A 26484-nucleotide genomic window follows, 5' to 3' on the forward strand; every position below is an offset into this window, starting at 1 on the left:
AGCGCTGTGTTTTTGGATGGTTGAGTGATATCATGAATTAAAAGAGTATTTAAAATCACAGGGTTGTTGAAGTATGTTTTTGCAATATGTACTCGATTGATGAGGGAAGGTATTGATGTATTTTTTACCTTCATGTAGTCACATTCACACCTGAGAGACTTATGGTAAAGCTATAGTCAGACAAGAATATTCTTAGGTGTCTTAATTGATGTCACAGGGAAAGGTAAGACAGCTTAGAGTAATTTAACTGATCCCATAAGTGTTTTCAGTGTTCTCTTACAAGGTTGAGTCTTACAAGAACTCACTGGCTCCACAGATTACAGTACAACTTATACCTGAGGTGATGTGGAAAACTGTCCTGTGGTCTGATGAGTTAAAATTTGAAATTCTGTTTGGAAATCATCTGGCTTGTTATAAGTGCACAGTGTAAAAGCTAGCATTTGTGATGGTATGTGGGTGCAGTTGTGCACATAGCATGAGTAACCTGCACATTTGTGAAGGCACTAGTAATGCTGAAAAATATAAACAGGTTTTGGGGCAACATATGCTGCCAAGGAGATGACATCTTTTTCAGGGAAGGCCCTGCTAATTTCAGCGAGACAATGCCAAACCACATTCTCCACGTATTACAAGAGCTCAGGTGCTAAACTGGCCTGCCTCCAGTCCCGACTGTTTGGCGCTTTATGAAACGTATGACAAAGGTGACCCCAAACTGTTGAGCACCTGAAATCAAGCAAGAAATGGGAAACATTCCACTTTAAAAATTGCAGTATTCATCAGTTCCCAGACGAGTGTTGTTAAATGCAACACTATGACCCTGTCCCAAATTTTTTAAATCATGTTTCTGGCATCAAATTCAAAACGGGCATATCATTTTCAAAAAACAAAAACATTTTCAGTTTCAACATTTGATAAGTTTTCTTTGTGCTATTCTCAATTAAATATGGTTTTGCACACCATCACATTTTATTCTTATTTACATTTTACACAGCATGCCGACCTTTTTGGAAACAGGATTGTAGCATAAAATACTCGAAGTTTTACTTAAGTACACTACTTACTACTACTACTACTACTACTACTTACAGTAGTAATTAGTTTCCACCATGCTCAAGAGTAACCTGGCAGTAAAACATGTGCAGTCTGTACAAAATCAACTATTTGTCACCTCAAATATTAAATAATATTAATACATGTAAGTAATTATTATATATTAATGTAATAATAACACTAAAGACATCAATGATATTGTGTTAGTGATATTGGTATTTAATGTTATGCATCTTTTGTTCGTATCTTTTTATAAATATTTAATTATTTTACAGTAGGCCTCCATTTATCATACAAAAGAGGCTTAGAGCTCCCTATACAGTCGACCTTTTTAATTGACGGTCTGGAAACAATAAAAGTTATCTGTTTTTCTCCGGTGTGAAATTATTACTAGCATTAAATTAAGTTATATAGAAGTTATATAGTATCTTTGCAGACTCTCTACTGACATTTTCCTTAACATGACCTTATTTTCTCTTAGTCTTACCTTTACTGTTTTGCTTTAAAAAAGGGACGGTAAAAAACAAAGGATGTAATAGAGAAGTAGAAAGAGGTATGCATAAATAAATAAGAATAAAATCAAAATAATATAATATACAAGAAAAATGATGAATTTGTTTTACAATTTCAGATAGACAGACAGACAGACAGACAGACAGATAGATAGATAGATAGATAGATTTTTCTGTCTTTCCCAGTTTCCGCTTATTCCTCATGTCCTCCAGCAGGGGACCAAAGAGAGAAAATGGGGGAGGGAAGAAGAAAAACCTCTAGGGAACTGAGTCAGCAGCGCGTCCAGTTGGCTGCTCCAGCTCAACTTCCGTGGATCTGCTTCAGCTCTGTTCACCGCAAAACACTTTAATACTTTACTAAGACCTTGAATGGGTTGATATTAGATTAAGAAGCATCTGTGGACGGAAAAACAAGCCGCAACGCAGAAGAGAGAAGTGGAGACCATCCCGTCTCGCTGAGGTAACATCTTTAGACTACTGAGTTTTTGCAACTTGAATATGCTGTTTAAAAAAGAAGTTTGATTTAGCCGTGAATGTGTAACTCGCAATGGTCTTCTTCGTAACGTGTACTTCACATGGAGCTTGGATGTAAGATTGAGCTTTAAGGGTGCCTGCTTTCAACTTTATGGTGGACCAAACCAAATCCAGTCAATTAACGTTAGTTCTTCTTCTTCTTCTTCTTTTTCTTCTTCCTCGCCAGGAGATTTGATGAACAATAGGATTAAAACAGATCTACACTGTAAGTGGATCAACACTGATTACATCTTGTCTGGTCTGGCGCTGTATTTGGTCATGTATCTACACAACAAATGTTTTCTCTCATTAGAGTACAGCCTAATGTTTGACTTGGGTCTCTGCCTGGCTCTCTCTTTATTTCCAGGCAGCTTCTAGGCACTGTGACTGACAGGAGGTAGGTTTGTGTATTTTGAGGGTACAGTCTGTGATCTGGTTGCCTTGGAAAATTACAGCACATATAACTTGAGACAAAGATAACAGAGCTGATATATCCCTGATTTAATAAAAACAAATAGTTTGTTTCACTGAAAAGTGGTGAGTCAGTTTCTTTGTGCTGTTTGGGACTAACATTTTAATTACAAGGCAGTGATTATTAATCTCTTTTATGGTATTTCTTTCTAATTATCTTTTAATATAAACATAGCTTTTTATACATGTCATGAATGTCCAGAGATTTACATCCACTTTAGTTCAGATGAGATATTTATTGTCCCACAAGAGACAAAACAAAACGATGAAAACCGAAAAGAGCTGTAACTAATGATCATTTTCATTATTGAGGTTGATTGTATCTGTAAAATTTGAGAAAATAGTGAAAAATGCTGATTGCAGTTTCCTAGAATCCAAGGTAATGTCATCAGATGATCTTTTCTGTTCAACCAACAGTTGAAAACCCAAAGATATTCAGTTTACTATGAAAGGAGACCAAGAAAACCAGGAAACATGCTGTGGCTGGGTGGGTACTGTCCTTTAGTATCCTTTGGGCTCTGCTCAGGCACCTCAACCTCACCGATATCACTGATGCTCGGGAGATGGGTACCAATGGGTACCAAATCAGTCATACATCTTCTGTGGATCAATAAATAATTGATGTTTCAGCTTTAGTACCAACATTTTAAATAAAATGTATATGTTAAGTAAATTAAAAGTTGTAACTTGTTAATTAAAAGTCTTTGGGGTTTTGGAATGTTGGTTGGCCAAAACAAGTAATTTGACAACATCTTAATCGATAAATGATTTACTTACTAATTGTTTCAGCTCTAACATTAAGTACTATAGAATCTAAACCAGATCCCCGACTGTAACAAGAAAAAAACAAAGCACCAGTTCTAATGGCGGCATGGTAGTCCAGTGGATAGCACTGTGGCCTCGCAGCAAGAAGGTCCCGGCATTTCTGTGTGGAGTTTGCATGTTTTCCCTGTGTCTGCTTGGGTTTCCTCCGGGCGCTCCGGTTTCCTCTACCTTCAGAAACATGTTAGGTTCTTCAGTGCCATTGACCAGACCTGTTATAGGTTGGTCCTGGGCTATGTTCAGCGGCTGTCCAATGCTCCCTTAAGGGATTGGTTAATACAGAGAGTGAATTTTGCAACATGTATGTGTATGTGACAGTAAAGTACCTTTACCTTGAATGATTGGGCCTAAAAATCCTTCACTGCAGTGTGGATGTTATGAAGAAACAGTATTAACTAGTTCAGATGTCAGGTTGTTGATGCTGCTCTCTTTCTCTCACTACATGTCCCTTTTTTATAAACATTTACCTCGAAGATTCATGTCTGTCCGTGTCTCAGCCATGAGTGTTCTTCCTCCTGTTCGAAAGGACCGCATCATCGCTAAGCTCCCTCAGGTAAAATCACAATAGCCTTGTTGTCCATCATCACTCTAATACAATGTACACCCTCACAAATTTTTCTTCCTACCTTGTAGTATTTCAGGAAAGAGGCAGCTCTGCACACTAAGGAGGATTTCAACAATAAAGTGAAGACCGCCTGCCAGGAGCAGCGCACCGGCACTGTGGGGTGAGCACAGGAACCAGAAGCTGGATGAGACTGGCTGTGGGGCTTTTGTTGCACTTATTAACTTGTTGTTTCATCTTTTATTCTTCTCAGCAGATTTAAAATCGCTAAGGTCATTGTTGTGGGTGACCTGGCTGTGGGCAAAACCTGTCTGATTAATAGGTAAGCAGGGTGAGGTGCAGCTCTGGGAAATAAATAACCTAAACAAGAAGGAACTGAGAAAACATGTGCCTCCAAGCACAAGTTATTTTATTGTTAAAACGTGTAGAAATGTTAAATCTGCATCTGGATCCAGGTTTTGCGTTAAATACACACAGAAAATACTGTACTTAAAGGGTAACTTAAGTATTTTGGACCCTATTTTTTAGTTTGTGTTATTGTGTTGAACGGTTAAAAACACCAAAGTCACACAATAACACAAACAAACCAACTGATCAATGCAGCGGTAGACCAGAGAGGTAAAATTACTGTTTTCCTTAATGGTGTCCATTGACGTTATTACTGTCGAGCAGTTAGAATCCTGGACCTGTCTATTTCCTGACTGAAGATGAGTTTTATGTTTTCAGATTTTGCAAAGATGCTTTTGATAAAAACTACAAGGCAACAATAGGAGTTGACTTTGAGATGGAGCGCTTTGAGGTGCTGGGCGTTCCTTTCAGCCTACAGCTGTAAGTCTTCAGTATTATGCATAAAACAAAGTCAGTAAACGGAGTCTGTCTGATGTGATGTCGCTCACCTGTCTCTCTCTATGTCTCAGGTGGGACACTGCAGGCCAGGAGAGGTTCAAGTGCATTGCTTCGACATATTACAGAGGAGCTCAAAGTGAGAGATTTGTGTGCTTTACTGTGGCAAACTAAAAATAAACTAAATACTCTCCTCTTTCCATGTACACATTGTTTAACATAATGTCAGGCAAGAAGCTGTGTTTGTATTACTGGTGTGTCACAGCTGCATTCAGTTGCTGACATGTTGAAGCAACACTCTGAAGTGTTTTCGTTGATGAAATATCTTCTTTTCTTCCAGTTGTGATTATCGTATTTGATGTAAATGATGTTGCTTCTTTGGGCCATGTGAGGTGAGCTTATTGGTTACATGTAGATTATTTGTACTCTTACAGTTTTGGTTCCAGCTGGAGGATTTAAACTTGCCTTTTTCTGTCTGCAGGCAGTGGCTCGAAGACGCCTTGAAAGAGAATGACCCCACCAGTGTTCAGCTGTTCCTCGTTGGCACAAAGAAAGACCTGAGCGTACGTCTTTAAACTGTTTGATGTGGACATGCCTGTGGACATTTCTGTGTCTTTTACTGGAGTCAATTGTTTGGATCGCTGCCAGCAGCACAAAGCGTTTGTGTGCTGGCTCAAGCCTCAGGAATGTAGTTTCTCCATCCTTCACTAGACTCCCAAAACATTTCTGATAGAGGTGGAAATAATGGGCATACCTTTCTATTTCATGAAGTTTGTTATGCTTCTTGAATTATCTGAAATATTTATCTCTTTTTTTACTTTGTTGTGCTTTTTCAATTTCATAATTTCCCAGAGCCCAAAGTGACCTCATCATATGTCTTGTTTTGTCTGATCAGCAGTCCAAAGCCTAAAGATATTACATTTCCGGAGATATAAAACAGAGAAAAGCAGCAAATCCTCACATTGGAGAAGTTGGAACCAGGACATGTTTGGCATTTTTGCTTTAAAATGACTAAAAGATTAGCTTAGTTATCAAATTGATTAGTTGACTAATTATTCCAGTTTTAGTTACAATAGTCTGGTTACAGTCCTAGCTGCTGTGTTATACACTATTCTACCCTTTTATCGATTTATCAAATAAGCAAGAAAATAATTGTCAGATAATTGATAATGAAAACAATAGTTGCAGATTTAGTATAAAGATTCCTTTTGTGTTTAACTGAATTATATCTAACTTGGTCTCTCCTGGTTTCTCGGACAGTCTCCAGCTCAGTATTCTCTGATCGAACAAGATGCCCTCAAACTAGCACAAGAGATCAGAGCAGAGTATTGGGCCGTGTCGTCACTGACAGGTGAGTGTCTGGATTTAAATACAGTGAAATTAACAGTGGTGATAACCTCACCACAGACTTAGGGACTGTTTGCAAACTATTGGGGGAGGTAAATTCTTTTTGCTGAAGGGAGGGTAGTCTGATTTTTGTTTTGTTGTTGTGAGATTTACTGTAAAAAAAAACAAAACAACTGAATAGTTACATCAAAAAGATTCCTTTTATGTGCACCATTGATTTAAAGGTGCATTTTCCATATGCAGATGGTAACAATCCTGTCTCTGTAATAAGGCTTTATTTTTTAGTTACTAGTAGAATCAATGTGTCAGTTATGGAGAACATGGATCTATATACTTAGTAGAGATTGAAAATTTTCCCTCTAAAGAGCATGCCATTTGTTTCACTAGGCAACAATTGCCCTCACTTTATTTTGCAGAACAGAAACAGAAATATGTAAAGTTTGAATTTTGAAAACTTTGATTAAAAGGTAGAAGGTTCGAGCTTGTGTACATCAAAACTTTGGGGGGAGAAGTTAACTAGCTGGGGTCGGAGCTAAAAATTGCAGTGTTTTCTTAACTGCAACAACAAAGCATCTGATGTACAGCTCGGACTAGATTCTTCTCCGCGGCTAAAATGATGGATAAAACATGTTTTCTCAGAAACAGTGGAAATCATTGAACGTAATATGTTCTGTTCTATGTTAAGCAACATTGAGGATTTTCAAAAAATTTAAGTGGGAATACAGAATGTAGAAAAAACACTTCTGCTCTTCATCCTTCGCAATGAGTTGAGACATTATGGAGGAGGGTTTGGCAGTAAAGGAGGTTCAAAACAAATCCAAGTTTCAGCCCTCCTCCCAATTCCAGTAATTTTCACACAGTTCCTTACTGGTCTACATCTTTTCCATGCTGTAGGGGAAAACGTGAACAACTTTTTCTTTCGAGTTGCATCATTGGCATTTGAAACCAACGTTCTCGCAGAGTTGGAGAAAAGTGGATCGAGGCAAATTGGGGATGTTGTCAGTGAGTATCCAAACCAAAGTCTCGCTGTAATCACGAAAACCATCACATTTGTCCCATAGTTTAACACCCAGCTGATCATTTGTTTCAGGAATTAACAGCACTTCAAACAATCTGTACGCTGCTTCAAAGAAGAAACAGCCGAACTGCTGTCAGTAAGAATGGAGGGAGGATTTTAAAGTCAAAGGAGCAGAATGAATGAAATGAGGATTGTTTTTTTCTCAGTGGAAAGACTGTGGCTGCTCTCCAGCTCATGGGAGGGATTTCTATGGTTGAAGTAGGAGGAGGGACGCTGGAGTTTTACTTCCTGACATATTTGAGTTCAGTTTTTCCTTTCCTCTGTGGGATGTGGATTCTTGTGGTGTTGCTCAGTTTAACTTGTCTGGAGTGAGAGTGACACAGCAATTACAAAAATAAAACTGGTACTGCAGAGATGCCAAAGAATGGATGTTTTTAACATGGTGAATGGTGAATGCTTACTTTACTTAAGTCTTGAAATTAATATTCATTTTCTCTGCTGTAGTTTGTTTAACAATTAAGATTTTTCTTCACAATAATACTTGGGTTTATCTTTTAAGTCTGTATTAAAATTTTACTTGGTACTTGATCTCTTTTTATAATTTTGTAGATCAGAGGTTCCTAAACTTTCTGTAAGAAGTAAGATTATAAGGAAAAAAGCAAAGATTTGAGGAAAGTCTGAAAAAAATAAACAGAGTTTTGTGTAGCTTTCCTATCTAGTTAATCTTCTCAAAACCCCTCAGATATACCTTGTGACCCCTTGTGGGGGTCCTGACCTCCATGTTGGGAACCATTGTTTTAGATGCAGTCTTGGATGTTTTTTATCTGCAGCATATGCTTCATACTTTACATACATGCTTTTTGCTTTTTGTTTACAGTATAATGACTGAATTTGGATTAAACTGAAATTGTGAGTGTGAATATTATCATTTATTTTCTTGAGAATTTCTCATGGTATGTTTTTAAATATAATAAAATAAACATTAAAAAAGAGGACAAAAGACCTTTCAGTGATTTGAAAATAAGAAACATTTATTTTAAGAAAATTATTTAGTTGAACTCACAGTACAGCTTGTGTTAGTTGAAAAGATGTCATATTAAACAGAGATTTCACTCTCTTAAAAAATACAATGTCTATGCAGATCAGATTTCCTCACCATCTCCGTCTTAGAAAATATCACTATTCCCCTTTTCTTCTTTACAGAGGTAATAAAAATGTTTTGTTGTTCAGTTGTTGAAGTTTTTGAAGGATTCAAGATACTTTCGATCAATTAGGCTCTGGAACTCTTCGGGGATGCAGTGAGAGTATTTGTAATTTTCTTTAATCCACTTTCCTCCCTCAGTGTTCTCGATGGCCACAGCTGCCACACCTGCAGGAAACAAAGTGTGATATTTGCATTAAAATGATTAGGATCAATTACTCTGACCATCTTGACTGACCTACAACAGTGGCACCCAGCCTCTCCACCAGTTGGATCGCAGCCTTCATGGTGCCACCAGTCTCTATCCATTGGTCCACTAACAGCACCCTCACACCTGCAGGAAGGAGTCAAGTTACTTAGATCCACAGAATCTTAAAAACAAATCTTTATTGAAGTGTTCACATTGTAAACAAAGTCAAAAGACAATGAATACACTACATATTTTTATAAAGAGGACACAAAGAGAGAGAGAATAGCAAAAATTCTTTCTCTCAGAATTAAGAAAAATATAATTACAATCTTTCTGAAAAGGAAAGTGTAATTTATTATACTCCATCTAGTACAATACAAAGCAAACAACACAAAAAATGTAGTGTTACATAACATAATATGGTGTATACATGTATAAATGTAAATATGCACAAAAAACCTGTAAATCTAAATTAAATCAACATCTGATTCTGCTCCATCAGAGAAAAACAAAATATCAAATCCTGAAATCTGACCCGGTCATGAAAAATGAATAAATAAATCTCTAACAATAGTCTTTCGAAGTCCTAGCCAGTATTTTTTGGCAGGAAAAAAAAGACAGCAATGGAATATTTTTGTGTTTGTACAAGAGATGATCTTTGGTGTATTAAAGATGATTAAAAGAGAATCTAACTCCAAATTCCAAATGATGTCAAAGATATGTATCATAATCATAGAGCAACATGTTCTGTATCTTTAATTCACACGTTAACACTAGAGGGTGCCACAGGAATGGACATGAAGTACATAAAGAAACCTGTGGTTTAAACTGTTTTATTGTGTTCAAGATTAGGACAATTTTAGAGCTGCAACAATTAGTCTATTAGTTGATTGTCAGAAATGGCAATAATTTCCATGGTTTCAGGTAGTAATCTTTGGGTTTTGGACTGTTGGTTGAATAAAATAGCAATTTGAATTGATCACTTTGGTCTGTGGAAAATTATTAAAGACGTTGTGAATTGACCTTTTTTAGGCTATACGATTAATCGACCAAATAATGAACAGATTAATTAATTATGAAAAAACATTGATTAATTGTTATTTATGAATACATAAGAAATGAGTATGCTATAGCCTGGTCAAAGTCATCCTCAAATCTTCAATTTATGTTTAAATTATTTTAATTTTACATATAAAAACAGCTGTGCATTGAAGCTTTCAATACAGTGGTTTGGTGCCACATGATGATCTAAATAATCACACATCCCATGTATAGCATTTTGCATTGAAATTATCCCAATAAAAGACTAAATATTTACAAAAACATAAATCTAAACCTATTGATATCATTGTCAGCACTCACAAAATGTGTTCTTTTTCATATTTGAGACTGTAGCTCTCAAGCTACAGCTTTAGCTGCTGTAGCTTTGAGGTTGCCAGCTGGGAAAACATTCATCTTCTCAACAGAGATAAGTGACATGGTTAAAGGTTAAAAAACAAAGGAAGATTAACCTGGGTTTAGCACATCCAGCCTTACTTCCAAAGTCTTGTTTCTTCCCGTATAGTCAGTGTAGTTTTGGGTTTGGGTTGCGACACACAGGTGTCCTGCTTTGCGGACAGCCAGAAAACCTTTTCCGAGGGTGGTGGCAACAGAAGCCCCTGAAAAAACACATCATAAACATGCATCCACACTGACAGAATCAAAAATGATTCCCTTTTGAGGCTAACCCTTAGTTTGAATCAGATGAAGTATGCTTTCACACGCTGTCATGCTAAGAGGCAGGATTCAGAAGTGCCAAAATATCTAAATTTAGAATCTGTGCCTGGGGGCTCCTCCTGACTGTACGTAAGAGCACACAACTGTTTCTTAAAATAAAATGAGTGTGAGACACCAAGTGTGATTGCTCTTAACCTACCATTTACTTCGCTTCATAAATTGATTTGGTTTGTTTTCTTACCAAGAATGAATCCCATTGCATCTATCCCGGCTACCAGGTCAATGGTGTTGTTGTGAAATGGAATGAGAAGGTCTTTGACACAATCTGCAAGAGCCTGAATTCAAGTGCAAAGACAGTAAATGCACAAAATGCAAAGTGTGCATGTAATATACACTCACAGCTTTACAGCTTTACAGTTTTAAATGAGTTTTTTTTCAGTGATAGGGAAGACAGTAGACAGTATCAACAGCTCAACAAACTGCTGGGTAACTAGAAATCATTCCTTCTTTACCGTCATACCTGGGAGTTGCAGTAGAGTCTGGACGGGTCCAGCCAGGCAAACTTTGGTCCTTTTGTGTTGGGTGCCATCAGAGAAAGGTACCATCCTTTATGCCTGTCTGCAGGAATGGCCAACACATCCATTTGAAAAACACCACTTGTCTGCGCTGAGAAACTGGGGTGACTGGAGTGACTGGACTGTGAATGAGACAGAGAGTCGCCCATATCAGGTTCCAGTGGGGCGAATGGTGGGTGGGAGCGGGCTGTTTACAACACTAAAGTTAGTTACTTACGTCCCTGCAGTCAGTGCAGTGTTTTTTCTTATTCAAAATCAAGTCGACTAATGATTTGATGACCAATCTCTGCCTCGCCAACCGTGCTCAATTACCTTTGTGACTGATAGCTCAGATAATAAATTTGCTGCAAATGAGATAAGTTTACAGATGTTTAGCGTTTTTTTTAATTGCTGTTTCTGCTGTCTTGCATCGACCTCCTTGCTTTGAGGTAGTTTTGCCATTAATTAATCATACCAATGTGTTGTTTGATTTAGTTCATCTTCTACAAATCCTGCACAATTTACATCACTGCAGACTATTGTCTAAGGCACACCAAAGTGTTTTAATTGCTTTAATGCATGTTTCTTGCATTTCAGGCAGCCATTACTTTCCGTTCATTTAACTACAGTGTACGAATATAATTTTACAGAGACTTAAAGAGTAGATAATTATCAAAACTGACATTATTGACACTCAATGAAAAACTGTGTAATGGCCCAACTTGTTTTTGAACGTGGTTTTAACAGATAACATTGATTAGCAAGCTAAATGAGGATATATTTTTAGGCTATTACATTTAGACACAGCTACAGCTCATATGTGGAATGTCTTTTCACTGAAATCACAATTACCCTTTTAAACTAGTCCTCACATAGGAATCTGTTAGTTGTCAACATCTTGACCCTGATGTTCTGTTTGGGGTCACAAAGACCCTTTAGCATCTTAAAAAACACACCCAGCATTGTTCTTACAGAAAGTTTGGGAACCTATGATCTACAATATTATGAAATATGCATAGAATGTGCCATTTCTATCTACATACACCGTGGGTCCTCTTACATGGAAGTCTCCATGGTACGCCGCCATGTTTCTACAGTAGCCCAAATGGACAAACTGCTCTACAGAGCACGTTTCCTCACTACATTGAATCAGAAGAGATTATTTGGACAAATGGAGGCCCACGCATATTATTTAGCACAAGAGCCGACAGAGTCAGCCACCGTAGCTTCTTCTGCACGCTTGAAATGGGAGGGGTGAGCAGTGACTGATATAATGAATAATCAGAATTAGGGCTGAACGATTAATTACATTTATAAGAGATTTTGTAATTGCAAAGGCTGCCATAACACTCTGGTCACATGACACCCAAGAGTCAACCAATCTGCAGATGAAGCATCAACTTAGCACATGACGCTGTAATTTTAGTACCTTGACTTGTTGTACAATGGGCTTAAGCTTGACAGAAGCTGACGACACTACAAAAACTTTAGTGTCACACAGAGAACGAAAATAGCACCCGCCGGTTACCGTGGTGATGGTGGATGAAATCGTCGGGCCATCCGCCGCTTTTGGGGTCTGTAAAAATGCACAACAGAAAGACCCGTGAAGCCTATTGTGGCGATCGGCGCATGCGCCACACACACACACACACACACACACACACACACACACACACCAGTCAGCTCAGGAAATATCTGTGAAATGGCGTATCAAACCAAACTCACAAGTCCCAATAAGGCCCAGTCTGTCCCGAGTTACAGCATGGTTGCCAGTGCGCTGCTTACCAGCATCGGAGGCTGCGAGGGTGGGGAAATCCGGTGTTGTCGGAGAATTAGGCAACTAAGCTTTTCTATTAAACACCAGAGGCTTCGTCTTCACTTCGTTGGCCAACTTTTGAATTGAACCTCAAACTGAGTATTGCTTGTTTTCTTACAAGGATATAGAAAGATGGACTCCTAGGAGATTTAAACTGATATAAGGACTCATTAATTGGTGGTTGAACTGTGGGTTTTTGAGCGCAAGCTGTAGCCTGTAACACACTGTGGTACGTTTAGTTTTTCTTGTTGTCTATAGGTAGGCCTACCTGATGATACTATATCATATTATTTAATGCCATGACTTGACTCTCAAATTATCTTTCTCATATTATTAAAATTTGATAATTCTTCTCCACCATTGCTCATGCATTTCATGCATCACCTAATTTCATCACAACACAGGCCCAACCCACAAGAAAGAACAGTGTATGTTTACTCTATAGATCTAATATTGTGTTGGTCATACTATACACTGATGTAATGCTTGTCCGTTTTGAATAATACATAAGGTAAAGAGCTTAAAAATTAATCGCATATTAAATAGCAATATTGATAAAAAAAAATTTTAGATTATTTTTCAACATTTTTTTCCCTCCTTAAATCTTTATTGCAAAAAGAGAAATAAAGTGTATATAGGACATAAAGAAGTATACAGAACTTTGATTGGTACAAAATTACGTATTGCATGTATATATATATATATATTGCAAACATGTAATGTGTAATATGGTTGTAACGGTTAATTTGCTGCCCATGTAGAGTGAACTACATGTCTGCATGTTATTTATATGCTCTGATAATGCTAATGTAACACATCTTTGTAGTAGCATCCATGTTGATTCTACATTCCGACTTAAGAGTACATGAACACATGAACTCAGGAAATGGGACCATCCGAGGAGCACATGAATGCACAGTAAGCTGCTGGTTGCAATTCGCAACCCTCACCACTAGATGCCACTAAAACTTACACACTGAACCGTCATGACTTTTACTAATTTTATGAAAATTGGTTATAAAAATGATACGAATAAAATAATAAAATAAAATAATAATAATAAATAAAATACGATTGATTTTCGTTGAAAGTATACTTTACATATTACTACCCTCCTAAAAAAGTCTATTTAGATTTCTGTCAACAAACTCTCAAGTGATGAAACACAGATATTAAAGAATTTGTTATTTTTTGTAGGTGGTCACTGGACTGGAGAAACTGTGGCTGATGATCCTTTAAAAATTATATTGCCTCAGGTTGTTATTCTAAATCCTGCTCAGAGCGGCGGTCTTCAGGTGTTTAGAATCGCCAGAGGACCTGTGTCTAAATAAGCTCAGGTGGAGATCTTGTTCCCTGTTCTCAGACTGGAAATGTTATTACAGTTATTAAATCAACAGATCTGAAATATCATCCTAGTTTTGTTCAACAGAGTTCAAGCTGAGTGTTCACCTTTCTGCTAACATAACTGTACTTTCCCACAGTTTTGTCTTAGGTGTATCTCAAACCAAATGAACTTACAGTGAATGTAACTGCTCAAATGCTTTTGTTTCCACGTTTGCATGTTTTTTGCACACTTACAAGATTTACAAGGTAATAAATCTGAGCAGATAGTGCTGTATTATCTCATGGTGATTTGAAGGTTTTAATGTGTATAGTCGTGGAAAATCTTATAGAGAAATGCTTAAACCTAAAATAACAAATGTTTTGGCCACTTGGGGGCAGGCTGTAAACACAACACTGACATAGATAATCATCACCTTTCAAGTGATATTGTTAACTTATTAGCAAACAGTTGCTCATTTACACATCCAGCAGATATAGAGCAACATTAGCATTCACTGGGAGTCATTTTTGTCCACCTGGGCAAACGCAAGTCCAATATTCATTCTTCTTTATCTCTGATTTTGGTGCTAAATGCTCCAGAATGTCCACACCAGCTAGCTGCTAACATTGTCTGTCTTCCGTTCGGTGCTGGGAAGGTTGGGTTCAAGTGGGTTTTTAGGAGCTTTTTTTTGCCTACAAGCCACCCACTGATGCCAGAAAACAAACAGATAAGAGCAAAGAGATTAAATCAAATAAGTAAAGTTGTGGGACGTTAAACCAAAATAATGAGCTGAAGGATGCTATTAAGCTCTGAGTTGAACTGAAGAGTAAGGTAACAATTCTCTGTGGTTTCTTCACTAACTTGCATGTCACACATTCATTCACCCAAAACACAAAAAAGATGAAGAAAGAGAGTTTTAAGATGCAGTTTTAGCAAAAACATGCCGATTATGGCACTGGGACACTGTAGACGGATCACTGTTGAGTTTTTCAAAAGTTTAATGCAGTGATCACCACAAACTTTCTTACCATCCCTATTATATTGGGTGGTTGCCAAAAGATGCAACCAACTATCTGCAGAAGTAGATCCAACTAAAGTGAGAGGAGAAGGAAAATATCCCTATAATGTGGGTAGACAGAACCTTTAACACACTCATTGGACTTCAATGAATTTGGGCGAGTTTCAATAGAGGAATGCATTTTAGTTCTTCATGCATGTTCAGTATACGTACTTGTAGCACTTTTCATACATATTACCATCATTTATACCGATGAGGTAACTGCACTCCCTATTAACGTTGCAAGAATCATCCTGCATCTGTAAACTCTGCAGGCTCATCAGCATGATGCACCGAACTCACAGAAAGGTGTCCTTGAGTCAGACACTGACTCCTCAAGTCATTCGGGGGACGCTGTTCTGCAGCTGGCCTCTCTGTGGATGAAATGCACAATGGAGCAAATGAATGGAGCCTTACTCAGCAGGAATAAATACAATACATATTTCATTAAGTGTCACCTATCTGTTTCACTGTGCGGTGTTAGTCGACTCCAACTCTTTCCTGGTGAACAGCAGGATTATTTGCCTCATTTTGCCCTAAATCCTTCCTGCAGAGACCACTTTAATTCATGAGAAACTTTTCTTTTTTTTCTTTGCCCTCCCTCAAGATTTGGTCGGATGTTGCCTCTGGTGATTTTACATCATTTCTCTCCGCCTTCCAACAATCCGATTTCAGTGCCTTGAGTAGGCTGGATCTCCACCTCTAGAGCTCCCTGTAAGACCAACCATGTGACAAAACACTGGGCTGATTAGAGAACCCAACCTGACAAGAGGTTTTTCTTTTCTTTGGGAATGGCCACTTGTTCACAGATGCAGAGGACAATGCTGTGCACCACTTTCTTATCTCGTGTGATTTTAGTGAGAATTTAGGTCAGATTGATCAGCAGCAACTCTGCAGCTTTTAAAACATTGAGTTAATTAGTCAGAAAATAAAAAGAATAATTTCATGTCTACAAGTCACTAACAAAACAAGTGCTATATAAAAGTGGAGACATCAGAAAAAATAATAATTATTGAGTCTTTTTCAGGCTATTGAGACAAATCAAACAGACTACAGTATAGAGAACACATATATACACACTATGAACAAAAACAGGCAGATTAAGACAATAGTGCAATGAGCAGAGTGAAAAGGATGTGGGAGAAAAATTATTATTACCATTATTGTTATTATTATGTACATGTTGGAGGTAGATGTGATATACAGGTGCACATACACATACAAGCATACATGTACACAGTGTGATGAGTGCAAAGAGTGCTGGAATAAATAAGTACTATGTGTGGTGTTATGTACATGAGGAAGGTGGATTGGTTTCCAGTATATACAATATAGAATATGAACAGTATGAGCAGCTCTGAAATAGAGAATGATGAATATATAGTGGTAGGCAGTAAAAAGGTGGCAGAGTTACTGGGTGAGTCAGTGTCATTTTTATTTAATATGAATAAATGTTCTTAATTTTCTTCCCATTATAAGGTCAACATAATCATATTTGGAGATATTTGACTGACAGAGAATTTGGTTTTGACCACTTTGATAACAGAAGCAAATATTTAATGGCTAAGACATCACATTTTAACATGATGTAATCCAATAAAGAAATCATAGTTTTGGAGGCAATATGAAGCTAATTTTGGACTAATTCTGCTGATAGGTAGCCCTCCGTGCCACACAGTCAATTGATCACTCCATTATTTTAAGGAGTTTTGTCTGAATACAACCAATCAGTTGAGCCTCAGTCTTGTGGTCTGTCCTTCAGTCAGTGGGGTTTGCGTGTGACAGCACCAACCTTTCTCCACATTCCACAATGAAAGAGTTTTGTCCCTACATTGTGATTTAGGTCATCGCCAATTCAGTGCTTGTTTTGTAGCATTTGAAAGATGTCCAATCTCCTGGGTTGGCACAATCACCCCATGCTTGTTACCATGGGGAGTGGGGTGAGCTAGAACCTCCTCCTTGCGTGTTCCCAAAGTAAATCTCCACTTTTGGGGGGCTGGGCTGAGGGGGGTTGAGAGGTAACCTGCGGTCATCTCTCTCTGCAGCGAAATATGCTGGAGGTTCGCGCTCCACACACCCACAGATTAACCCTCTCCTCTCCGTCTACATGTTTTAATTCAGTGAAGTACTGGTGGGTAGCCTAATATCTACTCTCATCGGCGGTCTGTGATTATGTAGGACAAAGATACCCTACCCGGGCTGGAAATCTAAAGAGGTTAATTCGGCTGACTCCTCCCAGCGTTGCCATTTATCGTATTAATAATCACACCACTTGAGCTTCTCCTTAAAAGTGGGAGGGCTGCTCGAGAGCGCCTAAAAACGCTAGGAGCTGTCTCCGTTACGCGAGGTGCTGAAAGTGCCACTCGCCGCATCATGTGGTCGGTCTTCTTTGTCTTTCTGTCTTATCTGGACAGAAACTTCGTAAAGGGCGACTTCCTGAGCCGCGCTTTGGACGCAGAGAAGGAGAGCAAAGACATGTTCTCCATGCTCAATGGCACCTTTTGCGCAAAAATGTCAACCGTCAGGGAGAATTTCCTCTACCAGGTGTCAGACGGAGCCGAGGCGGTGCGCTCCGTTGTCAGTCCCGCCGGGAAGCTTGTGACCTGCTCTGTCGTTGTGAACCAGATGCTGGTGAAATCGTTCATGCACGAGTGCAGGTTGGGACTGACAAGGCAGAGAGCCGGGCGGCAACTGGAGACGCGTTTTTCACGCATGGATGAAGCTAAACTGATGTGCCGGGATTTTAAAGAACGGTCGGAACGCAGAGGCAGGGTGAAGCGTCGCAGCGATGACCCCGCGATGAAAGAAAAGGTTTTAAAAAGATCCAAGAGAGGCTTTACTTATCCTGGGACCCTGTGGTGTGGAGCTGGAAACATGGCTGATCATTATGACCAGCTCGGTAGGTTATTCCAGTAAGCAAATTAAGTTAAATGTGCGCCTTGTGTGAGTGTGTGTCAAAGATCCACCGGTTTAATAATTCTGATTGTTGCAGGAGAGTTTGCACAGACCGACAGCTGCTGCCGTATTCATGACCACTGCCCTCATGTCATCCACGCCTTCTCCTCAAAGTATGGCCACACTAATTTCAAGTGGCACTCCATCTGCCATTGTGACTGTGATACTGCGTGAGTACAAAAAATACTTTTGTTGATTGTTGATGCATTTTCACTTCAAGTCTTACGACAAAAATGGTTTCTGCTTGCATGCAGTTTAATTCACTCTAAATTGGACCAGTTTTTCAAGCATATGCCCAATTACATCTGTGTTAAGGATACTGGTTGGTGATGCATGAATGTGACAGCATGTGGAACAATGAAACTATATATGACATATTTTCATAAAAATTATGCATCTATTTGTGCATCTATCTTTTAAAGAATCATCCAATATGGTGTGTTAAAAGCACAATCAACACAAATAACTAGCCTACTTCCTGGAACTCTTAAAAGTTAGGTCATATTTTGCATCAACTTTTAAATTTTAAAACTATAATAAATGTAATAATAATTAATAAATGCATACAAAGACTACATAACTTGTTACAATAAATTTAGTGATTTGCAGCTGTTACAGCTTATTAGGTTTTAGCTTTTAAGTCATTTTGACAAATGTTACCAGTCACATTTGTTTTAATCTACAGGTTCTATGGCAGGAAACTTTAGCTTTTGAGAAAATTGAAGGCAGGTGGCTTTAGAGACAAAATAATGTCAGAAAGTATCAGGAGGACCAACAAACAAATGAATTGCTGTTGATTAGACCGTGACACCAAAGAACACTAATAAAGTAAGAAGTGTACATGACACCTAAAAATTTAGTTTGTTGGTTAATGCAAACATTTTTGATAACTTTACACAAAGTTTTGGAATTTAGAAAGCAGGGAATATCTGCAGGAGTTGAATCGAGGAAAAGAGTCAAATATGTATATGTCCTTTTTGCATTTGAATAATTTCTGAAAGAGACGACTTGAAACAAATCTATTTGTCACTCTCTGCAGGTTGAAAGATTGTCTGAGGAAAGTCAATGACACATCTTCCAGGGTAGTTGGTCAGGCTTTCTTCAATGTCATCGGTGTGCCTTGCTTTGAGTTTGCCTATGAAGAACAATGTGCAGAGCGGCACTGGTACGGCATGTAAGTATCAGTGGATTCCAGTGTTAAGCTTTTAAGTAGATTTGCAACATACTGAGTTGTATTACTTTGTGAAATCACCACACACACAACCTCTCCTTCGTTCGCTCTCTTGTAGGTGTAAACGATATGAGAAGCTGCCCGTTGCTGTGCTGAAAGAGGCGGTCCCGTATGACTTTGGCGGTATTGATGTCATTGATGAGCTGACAGTAGCTCCTCCCAAGAAGGAGTCCAAGAAAAGCGAGGAAGAAAAAACAGAGAGTACAGCACAGTCTCCAATATCAGGCCCTGAAGAGCCTTCCCTCAGAAACGTTGTCACTGCTGCTGAGGACTTCATCAAGGTCCTTGCTACTGTCTCCACCTCTCAAAGCTCCACCACCGACTCTGATAAAGGGGAGTCGCAAAGCTCAGAGAAGAAGAAGAGGAAGAACACAGGGAAGAAGAAGAAAACCACCAAAAAGCAGAAAGGAAAAGGAAAGGGAAAGGGGAGGAAGAGAAAGCAGAAAGCAGAGGCTGTTAAAATAGAGGAAGGAGCAGTTGTTTCAACATCTGGCTGCAAAGCAGAAGAAGCCATTGCTTTAAGTAACTTCATCTGTGAGGCACGCACACATGACCAGTCAAGTAGAAACGCAAACAGAGTCAGTGACAGTGAACATGTGCTCTGGGTAAAAGAAGAGTCCTCCAATGAAGTCATGAAAGATGAACCAGCGATGGATAAGGAGACTGTTTCCATTACATCATCTACGATAATCCAGAAGATACCGGCAGAGTCGGACAGAGATAAGATGACCACAGAAGAAATCACCCTTTCTACGCCAACAACAGTGGCAACTGTTCCACAGAAAGCAAACACCAGAAGGCTAAGAAAAGGGAGAAAGAAGAGCAAGAAAATTCCCCTTCCTTCTTCTGAAGGACTTTTAATGAGTACAACAGACAACTTAAGTGCCATTTCTGTCCCCACCATCATTACCACAACCCCAGTGGCAAAGCCAGAGCAACAAAGCTTTGGGAGCAACACTGAAAAGCGACCTGTCTTCATCTCTGCCAGGACCCCCATTGTAATCACCAAAGTCAAAAGGAACAGGTCAAAGGAGAGAGGAGACAGAAAGGAGAGGAAAAAAAGGAGGAAAGTCAGCTCAGCTTCTCCCATTGTGACTGCTGCCCATGAAAATTCCTCAGTGGACAATCTGAAAGTGATCCCTCTCACTGGGGCTCCCACCGTACCATCGGTGCCCACCACACAGCGGCAGGTTTCACACAGGCTGGACATTTATGGAGGGAAGATGGCCGTCCAAGTTAAGGCTCAAAACTCCTCCTTTAGCGTTTTGAAAAGGCAAAAGTCAAAAGAGAGAGGACTGAGAAGCAGGAGGAGGAAAACAGTCTCGCCTCTTTCAAACGAAAATCCTCTTTTTCATTACAGCTCTGAAAATGTGCTTCCTGTTCTTCCAACTCCAGAGACGATTGATGCTTTAAGCAGCCCTGCATCCACGGCTGCAATTAGCAGGCCTACAGAAGAAACAGATACCCACAGTGAATGGAGGCTTTTGACCACTATCACAGCAGCCCCTTCTATCATTACGAAACAATACAGGCAGACAATCAGAAAACCAAGAAAGGAAGCCTTGCCTGCGGCTCTCAGTGATGGAGTTTCTATCCCTAAGACCAAACAATCACCAATGACATTTATAACCACGCCATCCATAGTTGCCTCTACTGAAGAGCTCAATCTACAGAGGTCTGAGAAGCCCCGCATGACCACCTCAGCAATTGTCACCATGAGTCCAATTCAGTTATCTATTGAGAGAGCAAAAGCACAATACACCAGGAAGAAGAGAAGGAAAGCAGCACTGTCTATTAGACATAAGTGAGTCATGTGGTGCAAGCATGGCAGGATTGGCTAAAGCTGATGATACACGGTGCAATTTGAGCAGTGTTGCTGGGCAATGTTGCTGGTGGCAAGTCCGACTATGTTTTGAACAGATAGTGGCAGGGCGGGTGGCGGAGCGGGGGGGAAGGGGATTACAGTAGTAATCTTTACTCATTACCACTGATGCTAACATTGCCCAGCACCATTGCTCTAAAAGTTGCTCTGTGTATCATCAGCTAAAAACTTTAGCAACTTAGCTGGCTAGGCTAGCTCCTGTCAATCAGATACACTTGCTACACAATGTGTTAAATGCTATCAAAAGCATTTACAGTATAATCTTTTCTGGTTCAGCATTTAAATCAGATTGACAAAAATCATATTTGATTGTAATGTGAGAATCGTGTTTTGTAATACTCTATTGCATGCATATTAAAATTTCTGAATGATTATGAAAGTTTCTGACAGTGCCTATGTTTCTATCTAGTTATGAAATAAATATATTTTTTAATATAATTTGACATTGGGAATTAAGATTTTTTTTTTCTTGCTGAGAGTTAGATGAGAAGATTGGTACAACTCCTGTCTCAGTACGCTAAATATGAAGCTACTGCCAACTTTTGCATGTTGGTTTAACACAAATTAAAGAAATTATATCTGACATGTTAATTACTTTAGAGATGCTGGTAGGTGGCTTTTGCTACTTTTGGACAGAGCCAGGCCAGCTGTTTCCCCCTGTTTCTAGTTTTTAAGCTTTATATTTACCTTCAGACATGAGTGGTAAAAATCTTTTAATCTAAGTCGAAAGAAGAAAGTGAATTTGTGCGCAATATCAAACATTCCTTTAAACTTTGTAGATAATCTGAAAACACAAAAATTCTGATAAATATGATAATATAATAAGCAGAGAGAAAGCTAGCTAGCTGTAGATAGACAAAACTCTAAAGGATCTTTTAAAAATAATTTTGTGTGTACATTTCCGTGTTATCTCAGCTGGAAATATTTAATCAACAGGAGAAAATTGAAAAATCTAAAGCTCAGAGGCTTAACACTGACCTGCTCAACCTGATATTAATCTTAAGTGAACTGTTCTTTCCATACAGTGTGCACAGAAACCACGCCAAGAATATTCTGCAAGTTTATGCACATACTGTGTCCTTTTGTTCTGAGGGACTGGGGACATCGGCCTTATAGTTGCCACGCCCCTTAACACAAGGTCACATTCTCCACACAGATTAGGTGCTCACTTTACGCATTACTTTCACCTCTTCACCTCTCATGAGGGTTGAAATATCCAATGCGGAGGCTGAAATCCTCCAGGTCAGCTGATTCTCATATGCTTGCATACTAGGAATTCATCTGGATGAGTCTGAAAGGGTGTCCAAATAAGATCTCAATCACATCTGACACATTTAAAATCGTACAGCATCAGATTATCTTGTGTAAATCTTGCAAACCGTGGAAATTATGTAACAATGCTGACTTTCATGCTACAGCTCAGCATTTTTGGAAGACACCCAAGCATTCAAAGGAGCTTGGCATTCAGACACAAGCATAAGCTGAAATGGCAGAGCGACTAACACAGTTGGATCTGTGATAAGACCATTTCTCACATCGAGGGAAGAAAGAGTGGCTGGAATTTTCCATTTCATGTGCAAGTTTGTGACCTCTGGGAATATCTTTTGGGTTCATGTTCATGCTTTCATGTATGTTTAAGTTTATAAACACAACATCTGCAAATGGATTTAAACTCTAGGTTGGGATTTTAAAACTCATATAATTGCAGAAATATACAGAATGCTCACACAACTTTCATTTACATAAGAAATTAAACACAGAAAACTTTAGTGTCTGTCCAAATGAGAATTATAAGGGGATAAAGAATAATTAACACAGAGGTCAACACACACACATAGACATACAGTATTCTCTCTTTCTCTCTCTCTCTCTCTCACACACACACACACACACACACACACAAAGGCTAATAGTTGTGGAAAACTTCTGAATGTCTACAGCATTTATATGTCCATATGATGTTTCATTAAATGTATAATTGTAAAAATTAAAGAAAGTTTAATCTGACATATTAATTCTCTTGTGTATGTGTGTGTGAATAAATCTAGAGGAGACTTAAGAGGTTAAAACCTGCAACAAATTATTATTGTCACTTAAGGGCAGTGAAAACAACATTGATATTGGGAACTTTAGCTAATTTACACATCCAGCAATTATTGAGCAACTTTATTATTCTTTAAGAGTTGTTTTTCTGGCCACTTGGCAAATGTACTGTAAAACTTAGCCCGGGCATTTATTTGCTAAAATCACTGAATTGACCCTGCCTATATTTGGGACAGGTGTCCATATGGGACAGACCTTTAATTCCTTTTGCACAAAACTGAAACAGGCTACTATGAAACAGTTTATTTATTTTAAACAGTATGAATATTACTCGTATAAAAATCATCAAATAATATCAAATACACGTCATTCATTTGATCCACCACTGACAGACGGCTAATGTACTTTTATTTTGTAGGCAGCAATGTAACGAAAACATGGTGCAGGATAAGAAAAGCGTGGCAGAAGTTAGCAGACAGAGAGCAATGGACTTCACATGACAGGATTCACAACTTGGATTCATTGTTATGAAAAGCTGTTTTGATTCTTTTGATCGGTGAGTAAAGGAATTTAATAATCAAGAAACTATGCAATTGGACTCAACAAGTGCTTCAAAGGTATATGTAACCGGCTACCATGCTGGTTACATAGGTAAATCCATATGAAGCTTGTTGTTTACGTTTAATGAACTGAACAATTGAACTGTGGAGAATCTAATGTTAACGATTTAAGATAGGCATGTCCATATTAACATATTGATCATATGTTCATATCATATGTTTTTATTTGTATTATTGATCTAAGCAACTTAAAAGCAGCTAAAGCGGGCGGCGAGGTTTAGGAGGTTTTATACATCCAAAGAACTTCTATAGACACCAGACCAGGCGTTTAATCGAGTCGTTTATTTGTCAAAATCATTGTCAAAATGCTTCCCACACCAGGCCAGTAAACGGCTAGGCGGCTATTTAGGACTCGGTTAGCTATTTGAAGTTTTATAGGTATTCACTCTCTTCAAGCTCTGTGTTTGTTACTTACCAACTTCTGAGGTAAATATCTGGCTCTGATCGTTGCTAAATGGTCCACTGTGTTCACCTATATACAGTCTATGGTGTTCACCAGCTAGATTTTAACTGGTGCTGATAGCAGGTAGCATACAGAGGGTTTTTAGAAGTTTTTCACTGGAAACAGCTGCCTGCTTCAGCATTACGACGCTATGAGAGCGGTGAGAGTGAACCAAAACCATAAAGTTGTGGCCCAGACAGCTCAACAATGAGTTGAAACTGGCTATAAAGCCCCTTAAAGAAGACTATAGCTGCGTTAAAGATCTGAGATATATAAAGAGGCCAGCTTGTGTAGTGCCTTAATAATAGCCATTAAGATCTGAGGCACTAAAAGGCAGTGAAAAGATGCCAACACCAGGTGATGTGGACTTTTTGTCCTTGCAGCAGCATTTTGACAAGCAAGTTGCAAAGGGAGGTAGAGGCTGGCTATACAGAACTAAAAGCAGCAGGAAATGAATGTGTGAATAACTTCCTCCAGATCATGGAGTTAAAGGAAGGAGCGGATTTTGATATTGTCCTCACTGGAATCATTTAGGTACTATGACACATTTCCCTCGGTAATGATAGGGTCAATTGCTAGATAAAGTAAGCCAAAGTTGACAGCCAGGGACTCTCCAAATCTCTAGGTCAGATGCTGTGCCTTCTCTCTCCCTGCTTGTTGACTGACGCAGCTGACTTGATAATGATGCATGTTTATACATTTGCTATGTAACCAATGATCTAGATAATCTGTGTTTTGTTTCATTGCAGACAGACTGACTATCACAAAGTAGAAAGTGTTGCATGTTGCTTGAAGGACACACAACATGTCTTGAAATGAACCAATAACCAAAAGACTCTTCGCACACGAAGGGGTGAACAATAACCTTATTTAGTCAGTGAATCTCTGTCAATCTAGGAAGGATAAATATCCCCAGACAGGAACTCCCAACTCGTCACATATGGACGCATGGTTAAAACCATAGACTGTATATGGTGACAAGACCTGTCAGCGTCAGTTTTTAACTCACTGGGGATCCCCATAGCGTCATAGTTCAACGCAGTCTCTGAGGGGTATTTCATATTTAACAGAAAATCATAGACTGAATAAAAAAATCAGAAAAGACAGAGTAAGGAGGTGGATGGGGGCCAGAAACCAGACTTCCAACCAGGAGACCGTTGGTTGTTTCCCGCATGAAACAAAATTCGACTTCATTAAATCTTTTTATTTACGTTACGTAGGTTTTAACCCATGATCTTTTCCTAACTCTAACCACTGTTGGTGCCTAAATCAGCGTTTTATCAACAACCGTTTTATTTTGAAAGTCTAACAATACGCTGCATATTTATCGTTTCTATTTTTGCCGGATGTTGCATATTTATTGTTGCTATCCGTTGCTCACTTGACCGCAGAGGACTAAACGTTGAATAACAAAAAGCGAGTGGTCTTGACCAAGCGTCAATATGTGAGGAGCAGGGAGTGAGAATGTGCTTGTCCTCGGCCAAGTCCCATTAAACCATGCTATGTTAAAACTTCATCTCGAAAACTTCTTCACCTCACCTCAACCTCGCTCACAATAATTCTTCAACACTCTGCAGAAGGTAATCTTGCTTTAAAATGACAATAACAGCAGTTATTTATGTGCAGTACATACTTTCTGGAAGCTATGAAGTAAGCAGCAGGGCCTGCAGCAGTGGGGTTTTGAAGCTAAACATTATCTGAACCTGCAGCTGATGCCTCCTCCCCAGTGGATTGGCTGGAAGCCCATTGGGCAGGGGTTGTGTTAGGGGTTTGACCCCAGCCCATTACTGAAACATACCAGAGGTTGTGTTGGGGGGCAGAAAAAAAAACAAAAACACACAAAAGGACATACAATCTATGCAATAATGAGAGGACATCATGGTCTGTGGCATCCTATTAGGCGAAGAATCCAATAATCCATTGTATTCAACAACACAGGAGAGAATTTATTGATTGAGAGAAACTAACCTAGTGGTTGAATTGGTGTCACACTGATAGATGAGCGAGAGGAATCATCTGAATGAGAGGCAAGACACCAAATACAGACAATCCGGGTACTCCAATTTGACTATGTAGGTTGTGTGGAACAGTGTCATTCTAGTAATTCAAATAAGTATGTGTTGTTGTTTTTTTTGTTTTTTTTAAAGGCATACCAAGTAAAAAGCATTCGAATAAAGATTTTAGTCAAAATGATTAAGAACAAATCAGGACAAGTAAGCATAAATAAAATCCTAAACAGTTTCCTGATAATTGTAATGGCAGAAACTTGTTTCCTCTTACATTTAATCTTTTATACATGTTCGTTTCCCTTATTA

The 26484-nt window shown here is 38.8% G+C and overlaps 3 protein-coding genes across 18 annotated transcripts; 2 read left to right on the forward strand and 1 right to left on the reverse strand.

Moving 5' to 3' along the window:
* Positions 1-1816: 1816 nt before the first annotated feature.
* On the forward strand, positions 1817-8058 carry rab34a (RAB34, member RAS oncogene family a). 5 transcript variants are annotated; one of them, XM_046073496.1, is made up of 14 exons: positions 1817-2022; positions 2263-2301; positions 2443-2472; positions 2964-3033; positions 3843-3921; positions 4002-4093; positions 4184-4252; positions 4657-4758; positions 4848-4912; positions 5114-5165; positions 5255-5336; positions 6034-6124; positions 7015-7122; positions 7211-8058. In XM_046073496.1, the coding sequence occupies exons 5-14, from the start codon at positions 3847-3849 to the stop codon at positions 7276-7278; spliced, it is 804 nt and encodes a 267-aa protein (XP_045929452.1). In that variant the 5' UTR covers positions 1817-2022; positions 2263-2301; positions 2443-2472; positions 2964-3033; positions 3843-3846; the 3' UTR covers positions 7279-8058. The 5 variants fall into 5 exon arrangements, with proteins under 5 accessions (XP_045929452.1, XP_045929453.1, XP_045929450.1 ...); XM_046073497.1 differs by lacking the exon at positions 2964-3033 and having other exon boundaries at positions 3813-3921; XM_046073494.1 differs by lacking the exon at positions 2964-3033.
* Positions 8059-8148: 90 nt separating this feature from the next.
* zgc:174895 (uncharacterized protein LOC100126024 homolog) lies at positions 8149-25823 on the reverse strand. Of its 12 annotated transcripts, none has more exons than XM_046073486.1 (9): positions 25803-25823; positions 22260-22355; positions 15300-15370; positions 12328-12375; positions 10766-10933; positions 10487-10580; positions 10041-10187; positions 8578-8673; positions 8149-8507 (listed from the first exon to the last, which is right to left on the reverse strand). In XM_046073486.1, exons 2-9 carry the CDS (start codon positions 22330-22332, stop codon positions 8365-8367), a joined length of 840 nt encoding a protein of 279 aa, XP_045929442.1. In that variant the 5' UTR covers positions 22333-22355; positions 25803-25823; the 3' UTR covers positions 8149-8364. The 12 variants fall into 12 exon arrangements, 11 of the variants coding, with proteins under 11 accessions (XP_045929442.1, XP_045929441.1, XP_045929439.1 ...); XM_046073485.1 differs by having other exon boundaries at positions 10766-10942; XM_046073483.1 differs by having other exon boundaries at positions 12229-12375.
* proca1 (protein interacting with cyclin A1) lies at positions 17295-21438 on the forward strand. The gene is made up of 4 exons (XM_046073480.1): positions 17295-17895; positions 17989-18121; positions 18991-19125; positions 19241-21438. The coding sequence occupies exons 1-4, from the start codon at positions 17370-17372 to the stop codon at positions 20988-20990; spliced, it is 2544 nt and encodes an 847-aa protein (XP_045929436.1). The 5' UTR covers positions 17295-17369; the 3' UTR covers positions 20991-21438.
* Positions 25824-26484: the final 661 nt, after the last annotated feature.

The sequence above is a fragment of the Micropterus dolomieu genome, linkage group LG17 (assembly GCF_021292245.1).
Source record: "Micropterus dolomieu isolate WLL.071019.BEF.003 ecotype Adirondacks linkage group LG17, ASM2129224v1, whole genome shotgun sequence".
NCBI classification, from domain to species: domain Eukaryota; kingdom Metazoa; phylum Chordata; class Actinopteri; order Centrarchiformes; family Centrarchidae; genus Micropterus; species Micropterus dolomieu.

Coding starts and splice junctions, on each gene's coding strand:
- zgc:174895 (XM_046073482.1), bottom strand. CDS start 22,332: ATGCAAGCATATGAGAATCAGCTGACCTGGAGGATTTCAGCCTCCGCA. Junction 12,376..15,299: donor TGACTCAAGGACACCTTTCT/GTGAGTTCGGTG, acceptor GCATTTTTACAG/ACCCCAAAAGCGGCGGATGG. Junction 10,943..12,228: donor CCATTGTACAACAAGTCAAG/GTACTAAAATTA, acceptor TCTCATTCACAG/TCCAGTCACTCCAGTCACCC.
- proca1 (XM_046073480.1), top strand. CDS start 17,370: ATGTGGTCGGTCTTCTTTGTCTTTCTGTCTTATCTGGACAGAAACTTC. Junction 17,896..17,988: donor TGATCATTATGACCAGCTCG/GTAGGTTATTCC, acceptor TGATTGTTGCAG/GAGAGTTTGCACAGACCGAC. Junction 18,122..18,990: donor CATTGTGACTGTGATACTGC/GTGAGTACAAAA, acceptor CACTCTCTGCAG/GTTGAAAGATTGTCTGAGGA.
- rab34a (XM_046073496.1), top strand. CDS start 3,847: ATGTCTGTCCGTGTCTCAGCCATGAGTGTTCTTCCTCCTGTTCGAAAG. Junction 3,922..4,001: donor TCATCGCTAAGCTCCCTCAG/GTAAAATCACAA, acceptor CCTACCTTGTAG/TATTTCAGGAAAGAGGCAGC. Junction 4,253..4,656: donor AAAACCTGTCTGATTAATAG/GTAAGCAGGGTG, acceptor TTATGTTTTCAG/ATTTTGCAAAGATGCTTTTG.